Here is a 17,910-nt window from a genome sequence, read left to right as displayed (position 1 = left end):
TTGAACTCTGAGCCTGGGTGCTGTCCCTTAGCTCTTCAGCACAAGGCTAGTGCTCTACCACTTGAACCACAGCACCACTCCTGGTTTTCTAGTGGCTTATTGGAGATAAGAGTTTCATGGACTTTCCTGCCCGGGCTGGCTTTGAACCGCGATCCTCAGATCTCAGCCTCCTGAGTAGCTAGGATGACAGGCGTGAGCCACCAGTGTCTGGCTCTGCTACTTGTATTCTAAGTTGTGTGTGTGTGTGTGTGTGTGTGTGAATCTGCTCAAGTAACACAGATGGAAGAAAAAGAATATGAGAATGAATAAATAACTATGTGGACATTTTGCAATGCACAATAAAGGTAGTAATGATTACAAAAGATGTTTTTATCTTGCTTGATTATGAAAGTAGGAGTGACAACGATAACTCGGAAGGAATGTATCAATGTTATATGGACACTGGCAAACTGGCAGGTCATTTTACAGACTCATAACACATGCCTAAAATTAAACTGCAAGCAGACACGTAGCTGCTGTTGTGGGTTCCAACTCTTCCCTCCAGATTAGAAGTGGTTCCAGCCTCTAGGCACAGCAGTGTATATGTTGGTTGATTAAAGCCTCTCTTTATCCTGGTGGGAAGATGAGCTGCATCAGACAATTCATTTTAAGACGCCTGACTACCAGAGAGACAAAGATGCAAGGCAGGGGGCACAGTACTTACACGACAACAAACTGTATACTAAATGACTTGCTTCGAGATTATAAAGCCAGAGATGGTTACAAAAATAGTGTCTGCCTCTGTTAGTCCATTAATCCTTCCTCTGACCAACTTCCTAAGACAGAGCTGTGCTTGCTAAGTCAGGCAGACCTGACTATGAGCAGCCTACAAGCAGCATCCCTGAACTGCGGTGAAGCTCACCGCAGTTATGGTAAGTTATGGCTTACTATGATAAGTCTCCTATATTAGCATATGACACATGTAAATAATGTAACAGAAATCACAAACACCCACGTAACTAGCAAGCACACAACCTAAAAAAAAAATTTTTTTTTTGGTCCGGTTGTGGGACCTGAACTCTGGGGCTGGGCGCTATCCCTCAGCTCTTCAGTTCAAGGCTAGCACTCTGCCACTTGAGCCACAGCGCCATTTCTGGCTTTTTTTTCTTTTTGCTTATGTGGTGCTGAGAAATCGAACCCAGGGCCTCAGGCATGCAAGGCAAGTGCTCCACCACTGAGGCACCTTCCCAGCCCCAACAACCTAAATTTTTAAGAGGCAGCTCTAGAAAACTGACAATAACTACTGTGCCAGATAGACAGAGAGCAGTTTGGGAACCGACCCCAGGACAGCTTGACATATTAAGCATGACGGAAGACACTAGTGCTACATCTTCCCTTCCAGTGATGGGGGAAAATGATGAAAGGAATTAGAAATCATCTCTACCCACTACTGTGACTTGCAGAGTCCCAGTGTGAAACACCAGCTTCCTTATAATGGCTTCTTCATAGAGAGGAGATAAAACACAAAAGCAAAAAAAAATTTTTTTGGTTGGTCATGGGGCTAGAACTCTGGGCCTGGGCGCTGTCCCTCAGCTCTTCAGCTCAAGGCGAGCGCTCTACCACTTGAGCCACAGCGCCACTTCTGGTTTTCTGATGGTTTATTGGAGGTAAGAGTCTCATGGGACTTTCCTGCCCGGGCTGGCTTTGAACCGTGATCCTCAGATCTCAGCATCTTGAGTAGCTAGGATTACAGGCGTGAGCCACTGGCGCCTGGCTGCAACTTTTTTTTTTAATCTAGAAAAAATATTTCTTTGTTAGCAAAGCCAGACATGCCCTCCTACACTAAAGGGAAAGAAAATAATTCCTATCTAAAAGACAACCCTTAAGGCTTCTTTGCCAGACTGTCTAGAAAAGGTGGGAAGACTACAGAAACTGTTCTCCACCATGAGCTTGCCTCTGTAAGTTACAGCAGCAGTTTTCAAAGGTTCTGGTCATGAGATCCACTTAACTTAAACTCCTAAAATTATTGAAGATCCTGAAAAGACTATGTGTTTTATCAATTATAGTTTGCTAAGTTTCTATTTTAATTTGTACTAATTCATTTAAAAGCTGTACCATCTAAAAGTAGTAACATTATGAAAAAATTGTTTCCAACACAAGAATATCTACTGTTGATTAGGAGCACGCAGCTCACGTTGCTGTGAGTCCTGTCAGGATCTGGTGTTCTCTGACTCCGAGGGTCTGCCTGTTGGTGTGGGTTTTCAGTGATGCAGGGCAGAGCCCCACGGTCCGTCGCTGGGGACGCCCCGCCTCAGGAAGGCACTGGGGTAGCTCTCCTGGGACCTTCGTGAGCTTCCACAGGACTCTGGCGAGAGGCAATGCTCCTGCGGCTTGGTCTGTGCTTCCTGGCTGGCACTGTGATCTCCTGACCCAAAGTGTATAAGCCCCACTGTGATGACATCGGCCTGAGACTGTGGCCCAGCCAGGAACACAAGTTCCCAAGACTCTCATCTCAACAAATAGAAGCAGCGTGTGCAGAGAGCCCCTATCTCAACAATAATCAGTGCAAAAAGGACTGGAGACATAGCTAAGGCGATAAAACGCTTGTCTAGCAAGCAAAAGACCCTGAGTTTAAATCCCAGTACTGATATGAGGAAAGGAAGAAGGAGTGAGGAAGAGGAGAAAGGACGAGGGGATGAGGGAGGGAGGGAGGGCTCAGCGGGTCAGACTGTCAGCAAACACGGAGCCTGTGTTCAAACCCCAGCAGGACATCCTTAAAAATAATAAAGGCCAGAGAGATGATCAATGAACGGCCGGCGCCGGTGGCTCACAACTGTACATCCTAGCTACTCAGGAAGCTGAGATCTGAGGAGTGCGGTTCACAGCCAGCTGGGGCAAGAAAATGTGAGACTCTTATCTCCAATTAATTATCAGAAAACCGGAAGTGGCGCTGTGGCTCAAGTCACAGAGCACTAGAACTGTGCTGAAGAGCTCAGGGACAGAACCCAGGCCCAGAGTTCAAGACTCACAACTGACAAAAAAAAAAAAAAGAATGATTGAAACCTTCTACAAAATATTATGCAAATTTACCCCTGCCAACCATAATAATTTATATTAGTTTATATATCCATAGATATTTCCTGCAAAAACCTGTAAATGATTAATACAGAAATAATATCAATGTGGATAATATACTTGTTTAAAATAGAGTCAATTTCCACTGGAGAAAGGGAAAAAATACACTGCAGCATTTGGTATAAAAGGAATAGCACCAATTTACCTCTAAAAAAAAAAAAAAGTTAAAGCTTTCTTTTTTCACTGTACTTTAGCACCTTCTTACTTTTCAGTATACCAGATAATTGCACACCATGTTAAAAGCAAAATAAAATTCTCTCCACCTGCTTTTTAAAAATAAAATTATAAAAATATTAAATACATATACACAGATACAACAGCATGGAAAGGCCAAAATGAGTAGCATCAAAGAAAACTAGGGTTATTTTTGATGTTGTTGGTTGTTCTTAATTTTAAAAAATTTGAACCAGACACCTGTGGGTCACGCCTACAAACCCTAGCTACTACGGAGGCTGAGACCTGAAGATCTTAGTTCAAACGCCAGCTAGCTCAAGGAGGAAAGCCCATGAAACTTTCCAATTAACCAGCAAAACGAGAAATGGAAGTGTGGGTCAGGTGGTAAAACATCAGCCTTCAACAAAAACAACTACGACACTGCACCCAGACCCTGAGTTCAAACCCTCATGCCCGCACACACAGCAAAGAAACCTCACACCGTGCTGCATGCCCGTAACTCCAATAGTCCAGACGCTGCCTCAAACCTCACACATTTGGAGAACCTGGGACAGCAGGGCTTGGAGAGGAAGGGAGAACTGTGCGAAGAAGAAATATGCAAACCCTGTTCTGAAAAGAAATGCAGGTGCATTATGTAATGGCCTCAGACCCACATCAATCACAGAAGCTTTTTTTTTTCCTGGTCCATTTGTATCATGAGCTTTGGTAAAAGATTTCATCTGAACAATGCCCATGATTTTAGTCTGAAAACCGCTAAGAATTTACCAATAATAACACTTATTGACATAAACACCTAATACACAAATGTAGGCAGAAACACTTAGAAATAGTCTTCCATTTCCTTTTGAATGGTACAATGTTCTTTTTGATGAGCAAATTCCATGTGTATATATCAAATTTTCTTGGTCCATTCATCCACTGAGGGGCATCTGGTTGATTCCTATCTTGGCCATGGTGAGCAGTGCTGCAATGAACATGGTTGTGCTGGTGGCTTTCGTGGCCCAGTCCGTGGTCTATGAATAAATGCCCAGGGGTGGGACTGCTGGGTCACAGGGGAGCTGTATGTGTCGTCTTGAGGAACCTCCATACTGATGTCCAGAGTGGCTGAGCCAGTTTACATTCCCACCAACAATCTGACTACGTCCCTGCCAGCACCTGCTAGTTTTCTTGATCATGGCCATTCTAACTGGGGTGAGCATGTGTACCACTCATAAGGAAATGGAAAGACTTGAAAAAAAATTGTATTAAGTGAAGTAAGCCAGACCCAGAGAAATGTAGGCTTCATGATTTTTTCATTTGTGGTGGCTAGAATAGGCCTATAAATCTACAAGTAAACCCAATGGATGGTTCAAAAAAATACACTGGGACATGACAAACTATCCAGGTCTCTAGGCATACACTCACACACAGTGAGACCAAAGGAGGGTGTTCTTAGGAGAGGAACACAAAGGCACAATAGCTATGTGCATCTGATCATGTAAAATAATATTTATTGAAACGAACTCCAGGAAATGGAAACAAAGTTACCTTTTTGGTTTTCCTTCCTTTTTGTCTTGTTTATCTGTCGTTGGGAGAGTAAGGGAGGACACAAATGTGGGACAAAGGGTGAACAAATGCAGCCTGTACTCACTGGACATTATGTTGAAAATGAACTATACAACTTGTGGGTGGGGACGGGAGAGAGCAAGGGGAGGAGTGAAATGTACTTTTTATCTGACTGATGTACTACCCGAAACCCCTCTGAAGATCACCTTTATAATAACAATAAAATGCATGGAAGTAACTAGCACACATTCGTTGTACACAGGGGTTTCGCAGTGCCATTCCCATTATGTACAGAAACTACTGTGGTCAAACTCCCTCCCTCCACTGCCTTCTAACACAGCGTCAACAGGTTTTATCATGTTATTCCCTGAGAGTCTCAAGTGCGTCGATCGTATCCACCCCTATTTACCCTCTCCCATCCTCTTCCTCTCTCATTTCTGTTCCTCGCCTGTCATTCTTTTTTGAGAAGTTTTTTAAAGTGGTAAGAATAAAACTAGGGGAGACAATAGCGGTTAAGAGGGTGGGTATTTTTAGTCTGGTATCAGTATGTATGAAAAGAAATAGGTCACAATGAAACCTATTTCTCTATGCAATAAACACCAATGTTTTTAAATGCTGGATGCTAGTCGCACGTGCATGTAATCCTAGCTACTCAAGAGGCTGAGATCTAGAGGATCATAGTTTGTGGGACACCACATCTCCAAAATAAGCAAAGAAGGCTGGATTGGTAGCATTATGAGTGGAAGAGTGCGTGCCAGTCCAGGAAGCAAGAAGAACTAGGCCACAGGCCCTAATTCAATATGATGTTAGACATTACGAATTTGGCAAGATTGTTAGTCAGTTGCTTTCTCTTTATAAGTAAGTTTATGTTATTTTTGCTCCTGGTCAGTTTCATTGAGCTACTGTTTGTTTATGGAAGACGCTCAAGTTAGGCTTTTTCAATTGGCTTTGGCAGAAAGACAGCAGATAATTTCATCAGGGAATCAGCTGTGAACCCAAAGCAAACTGATCTGGTGGGGGACATATGGCCATGCTGAAAGAGGCAATGGTTATTACTAGGTGGTGAGAAAAAGCCCATATAATCGCACCAGGACAGGAATCTACCTATCCTGAGGTGAACTGAACTGAACCATCCTTCCTAAGGACACTTTGTGTTTTGTTTTAGTCAGTTGTGGGGGCTGAACTCAGGGCCTGGGTGCTGTCTCTGAGTTTTCTTTTGCTCAAGGCAAGCGCTCCACCACTTGAGCCATAGCACCACTTTGGCTTTTTCTGGGTAGTTTATTTGAGATGATAGCTTCATGGACTTTCCTGCCCAGGCAGGCTTCTACCCGCGATCCTCAGATCTCAGCCTCCTGAACAGCTGGGATGACAGGTGGGAGCTGCCAGAGCCCAGCAAGGGCACTTCTTAATATCCACATCCTCCATGCTGCTAGTTTCAGGCCAAGGCCAATTAACAGCATCAAAAGTCAGAAAGGGCTGTTTTATAAGTGTCAGTTCCTAAATAAACCAGATTGTCCACATTAACTACTTAAATGTCTAGCCCTCTACAGAAGTGGAAGCTTCTTTGCGAGTGAGGTGGCTGGTGATGAGAGACGGCTAATGCGCCGGCTCCCCTCACAGAAAGCATCATCTTAGAAGAGTGCTATTTTCTTTCTACGCCAAAACGTTTCCTCATCAAGTGAAAAACAGGGAGCATTTCATACTTGCAAATTCTGTGTAATGTTGAACACTCTTTTTTAATGCTTACTAAACTCTGTAACACAATGTAATGGAATCTACATTAAAACAATTTCAAAAGATCAAGATGTGATCAGAAGAAAAACATTACTAACATTTGATTATGAAAGCAAACTATATGGCTACTATGATAAAAGCAATTTTTATTTGGTTAAAAAATAACACAATAAGCAATAATTTGAACTATGATAGCATTTAGTCTTAAATTTCACTAGCTACTCTTCTGAAGGCTCAGAAATAAAAATAATGGCCGTTTCTTCCAAACACATGAAGATAAGTGTCATCACACAAAATAGGTTAACTGTTCTATTAAACAAGATACAGAGAACTGTGATTAATTTCTATCCTCTGGTAAAATTATGACTGGTGAAACTGATTATATAATTTTATCACAGATAAGAGGGCTAATAAAATATACAGTAATTTTCAAGAAAAGTACAGTGATTTAAAAATTATCTACATGAGACCAAACTTCCCCTATGCTGTTTTCTGTACTGAGAGACAAACTAGAACACATTTCAGTAATTTCCTTCCTCAAAGGGAAAAAAGGGTGAACCAATTCAGCAGTGGTACTCACTTCACCCAAAGTTGGAAATGAACTATACACAACTTGGGGGGAAGGGGCAGGGAAAAAACTGGGAGAAAATGAGGGAAAGGGTGACACTGTTCAAAAGAAATGTACGCAATACCTGACTTACATAACTGTGACCCCTCTGTCCCCCACTTTTACAAAAAAAAAAAAAGACAACTATCAGAACAAGTTACTATGGATCCTAATTTCCTCAAAAGAAAATCTGATACAAAACATATACAGGTACAATAACATAAGAGCTTCTTCAAGATCCCAAAATGCCTTCTTGCTCTAAAATTCGTATTTAAAATAGACACAAGCTAGATGCTTCAATCCATTTTGAAATAAGGCAAAATGTAAATATAATTTAATGTTACAGGTTTTTGAAATTCTATACCTTTGACAAAGTATCAAACTTTCATCTCATAACACATTTATATCCTTAAAACCACTAACTATACAGTGTGAACACAATACTATTTTTATTGCTTTTATATATAACCTTTACTGACTATAAAACCTCTTCAAACAAATACTATACATTAATGCATTTCTGTTTCTACTTCTGAAACCAATACAAAAATAAACTTAACCTTGGAACACGTTGAGCTTTAAGCTTTGAGATTCTTAATTATTTCTATAAACACTCAATGTAAAAAGAGGCAATTCATAGCTTCTACCACATGAGGGCAACCCTCGCATCTTCCAACAACTTCTAAAGACAAGTCAGGTGTGTGTTTTCCTAGGAAGCAGACTATCCCCTGGGAAGTTCCTGGGCTCAGTAGCTGATTGAAAAAGGATTTTCAGCAAATGTGTTTCCTCATAAAAAGTAAAGTAACAGGCATGGGACAGGGTGCTTTTAAGTCCCAGTTACTGGGGGGTGGGAGGGGGCGGGGAGGGGCGTTGATGCCAGCCAGCCTGTACAACATAGAAATGTCTACAAAAATTAAAGGGAGCATAATAATAAATGTGTGTGATTTCTAGCCACTCTGTCTCCTCTAGGCTTCACATCCCAGCAACAACAGTTGAGTTTCTAGAGCAGAATAGAACAAACCAATCAACTTCAAATGAGAAGGTAAAGAAATCACTGGATTATTTACTACCCACAAATGTTCACATTTTCATATTGTCAACAAAGTTCAAGAATTATACCCAATACATGTGTGATTTAAAACCGGAGAGCACAGTTCTGCCTTAACGTGTGCATGGCACTTCAGGACCACACGGACGCCTCACCTGCCTCCTGTGAGTTCAGCACTTCTAAGGCATGCATCATAGCACTTGCGAAGACATTGGCATCCTCCTTGCTGCCAAAGTTAAGGCCGTACACCTGCCTGGCATCCCTCCACTGGTGGAAGGTCTGCGTCGCCTGATTGTACTTCAGCCCTTTGGGGATGGCGCAGTTGATCACCACCTGCAAGGCAATGGTAACCGTTATGCGTTTTCTTACGACTCTCAGCACCCCATATTCGCCTTTCTGCCTGAAGAAAAGATGCCCTATCTTCCTTCAAGCAGTCCCCTCCGGAACTCTGGAGTCAGTCTCATCTTCGTGCACTTGCTCTCTGTTGCATTATTTTCTGTCTCACCGTTTCACCTGAGCATCACTGACTATTATTCTATTGTTTCTTTTTTTTTCAGGTGGTGCTGAGCTTTGAACCAGTCTTGCATTCACTGGGAAGGTGCTCTAGTGCTTGAGCCACATCCCCAGCTCTTTTCTGCCTTGTCTGAATATGAAACTTGAGCCTTCAGACCTCAGCCTCTTCGGTAGCTAGTGTTACAGGCACAGTTACTGGCAAATGGCTATTGTACTTTCTTGGGATGAATGGCTGACTCAGAATCAGTATTACTGATTTTCTTTGCTACACATTTAGTCTTTACTTCTCATTTAGTGCTATTTTACCTGCATTCCATTGGAACCGATACTAGTGTTCAGCTCAACAGTTTTTTAATTTCAGTCTTGCTTGACTTACAGGTTATTCTTTTTTTTTTCTGGTGCAACTTTTTAAAAGCATTTAATTTACTGAAACACTCCTGTTTACATAGTTCTGCTTATACTGTTTTGCTCTGTACTGACACATAAAGTTTTTTACATTATTTTCAGGCAGGGGTTGTGATAAGATTTTTCTTTTGTGTTTGTAGTCATATTATCATTTAGAGTTTGTCTCTTCACCATGGAAAAGAGATTTTGGTTATTCATTGAAGTATTTAATTTCTACTCCTACATGGTTCTCTACCTTATTTCCAAATTAATTCTGCAGGAACTAGAAAACATGACGTGCTTCTAACCTTTTGAAATGTGTTGACACTCAATTATGAAATATGTGACACCTCTGTCTGGAAGTATGACCAGGGATACCAACCCAGTTAAGTTTTATGTGCACATGATGCCTGTCACAGTCACCAAGACACATGGCTCACAACTGCTATCTTAGCTATTCAGGAGTCTGAGAAATGGAAGATCCAAGTCCAAACGACTTTTTATGTCCAAAAAGCCTGGCTGGAGGTGTGGCTCAAGTGGTAGAATGCCAAACAAGCAAGCAAGAAGCCCTCGGTTCAAATCTAGTTTTCAAGAAGAACCTTCATCATGCCTCATGAATTATGCCTGTGTCACTTGGTGGAGCGGGTCTCACTGAGAAGCCAGGCTGGCCTGGGCTCTGATCCCCACTCCTGAGTGCTGGGATTATGTGACAGGGGAATACAGTCCATCTGGCATTTCCACATTCTCTTTACTGAACATATTTTAGTAACCATCCATTACTTATACCTGCCCCATATCCTCTCAATAACGTATTTTTTTCCTTACAAACTACTTTGTATAACAACAGCTCTTTCTCAGCTAGGAGCTTTCTAGTTTGTCTTTTTTTTATTCATGTGTTTACTTTTTGTGCTCATACTGGAGCTTGAACTCGGGTCTGGGCGCTGTCTCTGAGGATTTTTGCTCAAGGCTAGTGCTTTACGACTTGAGCCACAGCTCTACTGCTGGCAGGTGGTTAACTAGAGATTAATGAGTTTCATGGACTATATTATATGGGCTGGTTCAAACCACGATCCTCAGATCAGAGCAGACTGGAGTAGGTAGAGTAGCTGAGATTGCAGGCATAAGCCACCAGCACCTGGCTCTTTTAAATTTAACATTTCCTGTAGTCTTATCTTTCAATACGAATGTTAACAGAATACTTTTTAAATTGTTTATCCAACCTTCTACTTTCTGCTTTGAATTTTCAATCAAGTTACGTTTAATGTAAACTAAACATAATTTTGGACCTCAATCTGCCATCTACTTGCTTCTATTGACCAGACTATTGCTTGTCTGTTTCTCTTCTTTTTCTTTTATTATGACCTCCACTAGCCTATTAGTTATATTTTTCACTGTTGTTTTAGTAGCTGCCCTAGAGATTACAGCAGACATCTTATACCCATCTCCAAATAAAAATTAATACCTTTGGGCTGGGAAGGTGGCTCAGTGGTAGAGCGCTTGCCTTGCATGCATGAGGCCCTAGATTCGATTCCTCAGCACCACATAGCAAAAAGAAAAAAAAAGCCAGAAGTGGTGCTGTGGCTCAAGTGGTAGAGCGCTAGCCTTGAGCTGAAGAGCTGAGGGACAGCGCCCACGCCCAGAGTTCAAGCCCCACGACCGGACCAAAACAATAAATAAATAAAAATTAATACCTTTATTTTTTTCAACAATACAGGCCTTCATAAGGGTGTCCTCCAATAATACCCCCTCTGGCAATCAACCCTTCAGATTCTACACTATGTTTTAGCAGGTATTTTAAATCAAGTATATTTTACGCCCTGTGACTGTGAAATGTGAATATTAATTTCATATTGCCAATGACCATTTAAGATTTACCCGTAACATGGAAGTGGCACTGTAGCTCAAGTGGTAGAGCGCTCGCCTTGAGTTGAAGAGCTGAGGGACAACGCCCAGGCCCAGAGTTCAAGCCCCACGACCGACAAAAAAAAAAAAAAAGATTTACCCGTAACAATTGTTTTTTTTTGGGGGGGAGAGAGGTTGATACTGGACTTTGAACTCAGTCTTGTGTGTGCTACTAATCCTCTTTTTATGCACAGCTTTGTCTTTCTCACACATCTTAGCTTCAGTCTGAATTATTTCTTCTGACCTACAACCTAGTTCACCAGTACTCTTTTAATGTGCATATCTTTGGCAGTACTGCAGTTGAACTTCTCTACTTCTTAGGTTGGCAGACACCTCTTGTCCTTTTGACGTGAGCTCTGTTTTCAGACTCAGTTTCACCTCGATCTAACTCCATCTTCTGAGTACTGTGCCGCCAAGCCAGCTCACTGGTTCTTTTTAACTGTGTCTGAATGTTCACATCCTCCTATCACTGAGCTGTTAAGAGAAAGCACTACTGGTAACTCAGGAGCTGGATTCCTCAGTGAGTCTGCTCTAACGCTGTCCACTTTGCCTCTGTTTATACCGGTTATTTTGTTTGTCAGACATCACGTATGGTCAACTGTATGGAAATTTTGAGGCCTCAAATGATGTTAAAATTTCTACCAGTAAGACATTCACTTCTGGCAAGCAGCTCGGGAAACGAACAAATTCCAATTACCTCAACGCAAACAGTGATTAAAACAATTAGAGCCTGGGATTCTGCTCCTGTGAAGGCCTGTCTAATTCTCAGCCAATTTCCCCTTTGGTACAGAGATTACTAAAACTAATACTCCTGCTTTGTTACCAGGCCAGAACTGTACCATTTTCTAATATGGATCCTACATCTGAATCCCCCCAGAACTGCTCAGCTTTTCAATGCAACTTAACATGCCTCTCAGGTAAAAGGCAAACAGATTCAGAACTAGAGTTACCTCTCTGGTTCTTCTTTCTGAGGGGGGAGATCTGTACAGGGGCCTGAATTCAGGGCCTTATGCTAAGTTGGCATGCTACCATTTGGGCCACACATCTAGCCTGTTTTTGCTGGTTGCTCTAACTTTTCTGTCTGGGCGGACCCCAACTGTGACCCTTCTGCTCTCATCCTCCAGAACAGCCAAGGTTACAGGCGTCAGCCACTGGCACTCCCTTTCCAGCTCTTTAGTCTCTCGGACGATAGACTGATAATTTAAGCTGTCCAGATATTTCCTCTTCTTTTTATATTCTGTGCAATTATTGTAATCTCAGATAGAGGCTTTACCAAAATCACCTACCAATACTGAAATATAAATTTGAGAATTACATTATTAAGTAAAAAGGCTGGACAACTGTGTCCATTTTATCACAGCTATCATGTGATTTTTCAGAGAAACAAGGAGAAAAGTGGTGAATGGGGAAGGGATGAAATGGGGAATTATTGCTTATGAAGTAGAGACCCATTCTGAGCACCTGAGGGAGGTGAGCTGGTGTTGACAATTGCACAGTACTGTGACTGTATTTAGTGTCACTGAACTGTACACCTAACAATAAGTAAAATGGTGAATTTTAGACTACATATTTCACAATAAAAATATAATGACCACTTCGTTTTTTTCTATAAATATTGAGGTGAGGCCACAAAACTCTAGCTACTAGTTATCACTATTACAAATTCCATTCTGGGACAGATTTATATACTTACTTGGCAAATAGCCTAAAAGTGGTAACCAAGAAAAGGAGGAGTTACATTGAGTTTATGCTTTTCCACAACATTTTCTCTTGAGAAAACACTAGAATCAAACTTAACAAAGTGCTCTTTTTTTTTTCCTGCCTCATGCTTACCATCTTACTCAGAAGGTTAAGAGCTGAGGATCACAATTCAAAGTCAGAGGCGTCCTCGAGACCCTGCCTCCCATTAACCAGTAACGGAAAACTACGATCACCAGCGGCAAATGAAAAGGCCAAGTTGAGCGGACGCTGAGTTAATGCCCTGGCAGCAGAATCCGTATTTAAAAGTCAGTATCCTAGTCGCCTAACCTTTAAGAACAGAACACTGTAAACAACTTTCAAAAGTCAGGAGGAGCGAGGTGCTAGTGGCTCACGCCTGTCATCCTAACTACTCAGGAGGCTGACACAGCAGAGGAACGATTTCAAAACCAGCCCAGCCAGCAAAGACGCTTATGTTTGACTAACCTCAAAAGCCGGAAGTGGAGCTGTGGCTCAAGTGATAGAACACTAACCTTGAGCAAAAAAACTCAGTGGCCAAGCCCTGAGTTCAAGACCTAGGACCAGCACCCAAAAGAAGTAAGGAGCAAGTGTATGTTTTCATTACTGGATATCCTCTAAAGTATGCTGTCAAAGTGTAGACCCACAGGCTGTGGCAGCAAATCTGGCGAGCAAGCCCGAGTTCTGGTGTGGTGTGTTCTAACACAGACGCACCCTAACGCAGCAAACGTCTACTCTCCTATACCCTTCCTCGGTGCCAGCCTTGTCTGTGAACTCATCCATGACTTCTCCTAGGTTGTCTCAACAAACTAGTGATTCTTGAATGCTCAAACTTTCATTAAAGCTTCTATTATAAAAATTAACATATATTATTAACTAAACTGATACAAGTGCTAATTCCTAAATATGTGAAGTCAAAACTATATTTTCTGCTTATTGCTAGTTATATATAAATGTTACTGGTTTTTAAACATTGATTTCTAGCAACCTTACTAGTTTTCATACTTTAAAGATACTGGAATATGTTTTGATGTGGACAAAATTATATCACTGGTGAGTAAGAACAACTATTTCTTCCTTTTCAATCGTTAGAGCTTCTATTTATTTTATTTTATTTTTTGGTTGTGGGGCCTAAGGTCTGGGCCTGGGCGCTGTCCCTCAGCTCTTCAGCTCAAGGCTAGCACTCTGTCACTTGAGCCACAGTACCACTTCCGGCTTTCTATTTGTGGTACTGTGGAATCGAACCCAGGGCCTCGTGCATGCGAGGCAAGCACTCTACCACTGAGCCACCTTTGTTAGCTAGAATGTACTCAGCAACACTAATGAAGTTGATTAAAGCAGAAATCTTCAACTTTTACAAGATTAATAAAAATCTGACACTATCATTCAGTGAGGTATCTGCTTTAAGTTTGTATTATCCACCTTTAGCAGCTTAAGAAAATTCATTTTTATGCCTGATGTGCTGTAAATGACTATGGAATGGTTTGAATTTTATCAAGCTATTCCTGATTCTCTTGTCTCGTGTTTGTTTGCTGCTGGTCACACTACCAGTTATCTAATGGTAAACACTCCTGAAAAGAGACATGGATTCTATATTGCTGCATTTGGTCCATAAAGGTTACCAAGGACTTCTGCATCTGTATGTACGTTCATAATCAAGACTGGCATGTAATTCTCCTCTCTCTAACTGCTCTTCTTCTGTTTTAGATATCAAAATTATACTAGCCATGTGAAACACTACTCTCTACAACAATATGCATCAGGTGGCGAGTCTCTTGAAGCCTACAAGTCTCATTTGCAAATGCTAGGCACTCCCAGGCATCCTTTTAAGTTAGGGGTACATGTTTTTATCTTATGGTGTAGTCTACTTCTCTTTATACTCTTCCATTTCTGGCTGGTCCTGGGGGCTTGCGCTCGGGGCCTGAGCGCTGTCCCTGAGCCTCTCTGTGCTCTACCACTTAAGCCACAGCACCACTTCCTGCTTTACCTGACTCGTTTATTGGGGATGAGTCTCACAGACTATGTGAGAGGGGCTGGCTTTGTAGAACTGTGATCCTCAGGTCTCAGCCTCCTGATGGGGTAGGATTATAGGCAGGAGCCACTAGTGCCTTGCTTATATTCTTCTGTGTTAGAAAATTATGGTTTTCTACAAAATGGCCCACTTTTAGCATTTTTTAATAACATTCCTTTTTATTTTCTTCCTACAATGACAGTCATTTTTGTGTTTTTGTTGTTGGTCACGGGGCTTGAACTCTGGGCCTGGGCGCTGTCCCTCAGCTCTTCAGCTCAAGGCTAGCGCTCTACCACTTGAGCCACAGCGCCACTTCCAGTTTTCTGATCGTTTATTGGAGGAGATCAGAGTCTCACAGACTTTCCTGCCTGGGCTGGCTTTGAACTATGATCCTCAGATCTCAGCATCCTGCGTAGCTAGGATTACAGGTGTGAGCCACTGGCGCCCAGCAATGACAGTTATTTTTTATTCCTACTATTATTTTTTCACTTTTTAAAAAATCCTGCCAGTCTGTCTAGTTTGTTTCTTTTTTGGTATTTTCTTCTTGGGGTAAGTTCGTTACTCCCCCTTCTATCCCCCAGAACGTGCCAGTAAATCTGTCCTCAGGGCAAGCTCTAAGAACATCTTAGTTGACTTACAGGCTAGTTTTCCTTTGTGCTTGTACTGGTGCTCTATCAATTGAGATATACCTCTAGTTTCAGTTTTTGGATGGTTAACTGGAGATAAGTCTGGTGGATTTGTCTGCCTGGGCTAGTTTCAAACTTCAATGCTCACATCTCAGACTGCCGAGCAGCTAGGATTACAGGATGTTCAACAATTTCTATCACCCAGTTTTATTTTGCTCTCTGTAATAATATCTTAAGGGATAACTCATTTGTCTCTTGCCTAACTCCCAACTGGTGCACCCTGCTGGAGATGGATGAAAAGAAAGCTCACAGCATAATCCAACTCTCTACAGACCAGGGTACAGAGCTGTGGTAAAGAGGCTGAGGAGAGAGCAGAGGCAGGAAGCACAAAGCAGTGGGGAAGGAGGAGGGCTAGAGTCAGAGAGGGATACCGAGGAGGCAGAGAAAAGGGCCAGGCTGAGACCGTTTCTATTAAATCAATCAACTTGATATTTTCAGCGAATTGTTTTCTGTAGACTGACTTCAAAGCTGTCCGTTTCTCTCCAGAGGCGTTGCATTTATTTTTACCAGCTGTCCCCAGAGAGTCACTGGCCCACTAGTGTTGTTGATAATTTCTTGGCTAGTGTTGTTAAAGAGGTTGTAGTTTCCATTTCTTGAGAAAGCTCCCAAACCAGCTCAGACAGAAACTGTTCTTTGTCTCCCTGTCCTGAGAAGGTCTTCTGTAGTTCTCGCTAACTCAGTGCTACTAGGATGCCCAAGTTTCTGCAGTTACCCATCTCCCAGCCCAATCTCTCACTAAGCTGTAGCTCATACATGTAATCTAAGCCCCTGGCTACTGTAGTCCATACTCTCCATTCTAAAACGTGGTTAATGCAGCATCGGTTTCACATTATCCACCCATCACATGTCCTAGAAGCCTAGGGATGGCTTTTCTCTAGCTTAACTGAACACTGACAACAAAACCTGGTAAGATTTCCCTTGAATTTTGTCAGAGGGACTTTAACATTGGCTGATTCTAAAATCTTTGGAAATTTTTCCCCCAAAAGTATGTTGTATGGCGTGGAGTATGGCTCACGTAGCAGAACACTACCTTAGCAAGTTTATCAAATGTCAGTAACAAAATAAAAATACGTAACACATACACACATAAGCATAGTTCATAAAAGTTTTTGCTCCTATTATCTGATAGTTAGTGCTAACAAGACCCTATGTACCTTTCCTTTGCTCTATTGCTTCTGATTTGTTACAAACGAAAAACCAAAATATATCAGGTTACTTTACTGGAAATGTAGAGAATTAGGAAAAGCTTAGTGATCCATCTTAGACATAATCAGCAATTTTAATTCTTATCATCTATGAGCTTAACACTATTTCCTGAAACTACTTACCCTTTTCATTCCTTTTTCTAGCCTTATAACCCACTCTTCTGGCAGAAAACAGACCTCATAAACACAGTCTGCTCCTTAAATACTATTGCATTACTTTTTTATCCTTAGATTGCAAAAACTGGCTAACTGCAAGGGCAGATGATCTAGAAGACTCATAGAGAAACACAAATTTTTGCACAATTAGATTATCACTCTTCATCTAAACTCACGCTTCCTAAGCAGCAGAATGAGTGGGCAGGCAAACCTATGCTCAATTTTTCCCAGAGAGATTATTTTGAAGCACTACTTTATTTTAATGATATACCAATTACTTCAAACGACGTCTGTGAGTACTTACCTGATGGTCCTGGATCTTCCTGCCCACCACTCTGAATGTGTTGTTGCCTGTGTGGTGATAGATATGGACTCTGCTGAACCCAGTTGAGCCACCAGCTGGCACCCACTTCTTATTGGCATCATCATAAACCATCACAGCAGCTCTTGCCTGACAGATACTCTGTTCACTGTTAAAAAAAATAAAATAAAATGTTCAAAGTTAAAGTCTTTAAAATATGCCATGTAAACCAGGGTTCATTAACCTAGTAGCCCTTGAGTAAGCGTCTAAAGGAAAGACAAACAGTACAGGGTGGTAAGGGTCCAAAACGAGATGAGAATCCACAAAATAGCATGTAGACAAACACAGAATTTTTTTTCCTTTCATGTAGTTAATTTAGTCATTACATGGAATACAAGTATCAATTAATCCTCATTTAAGTGTGCATATGCTTTTTATACTGATGACGGATTACCCTTTATTGACAAATTTCCATTCCTTAATACTAGTGCTTGATGTCACTAAGACTAAAACCTTGAGTCTCTTTCGTCAAAGTAATATACTATGCTTCAACATTTTTTTTCATTTAAAAATACAAAAGTAAAAAAGACTTAAGGAGTCTAGATTTCAAAATCTAACCTGAATAAAGAAAAGGCAATTCCATGACAGAATTACTGTCTTAGTTTCACTGTCTCAATGATCAGAGAGAGAGAAGCTCTAATCCATATAAAGTAATAGGTTCATCTTTCCAGCATTCTATAACACCCCTGGATGAAAAACTTGACTCAAATTTTACCTTGTTCTATACCATTAAAAAAAAAATCATGCCAGGCAC

The 17,910-nt window shown here is 41.4% G+C and overlaps 1 protein-coding gene across 1 annotated transcript in view; it reads right to left on the bottom strand.

The window, feature by feature from the left end:
* The window catches only part of Enah (enabled homolog (Drosophila)), an 86,034-nt gene extending 68,773 nt beyond the window's left edge, over window positions 1-17,261 (bottom strand). Inside the window, exons 1-2 of the mRNA XM_013036252.1 lie at window positions 17,100-17,261; window positions 8,378-8,555 (exon numbers count right to left, since the gene is read on the bottom strand). Of these exons, the coding sequence (XP_012891706.1) occupies window positions 8,378-8,555; window positions 17,100-17,231 (310 nt within the window). The 5' untranslated portion in view covers window positions 17,232-17,261. The remainder of the gene's footprint in view (window positions 1-8,377; window positions 8,556-17,099) is intronic.
* Between the last annotated feature and the right edge of the window lie 649 nt (window positions 17,262-17,910).

Source organism: Dipodomys ordii, unplaced genomic scaffold (assembly GCF_000151885.1).
Source record: "Dipodomys ordii isolate 6190 unplaced genomic scaffold, Dord_2.0 Scaffold268, whole genome shotgun sequence".
NCBI lineage: Eukaryota > Metazoa > Chordata > Mammalia > Rodentia > Heteromyidae > Dipodomys > Dipodomys ordii.
The sequence above is the reverse complement of the archived record's forward strand: the minus strand, read 5'-3'. Positions and strand labels throughout refer to the sequence as shown.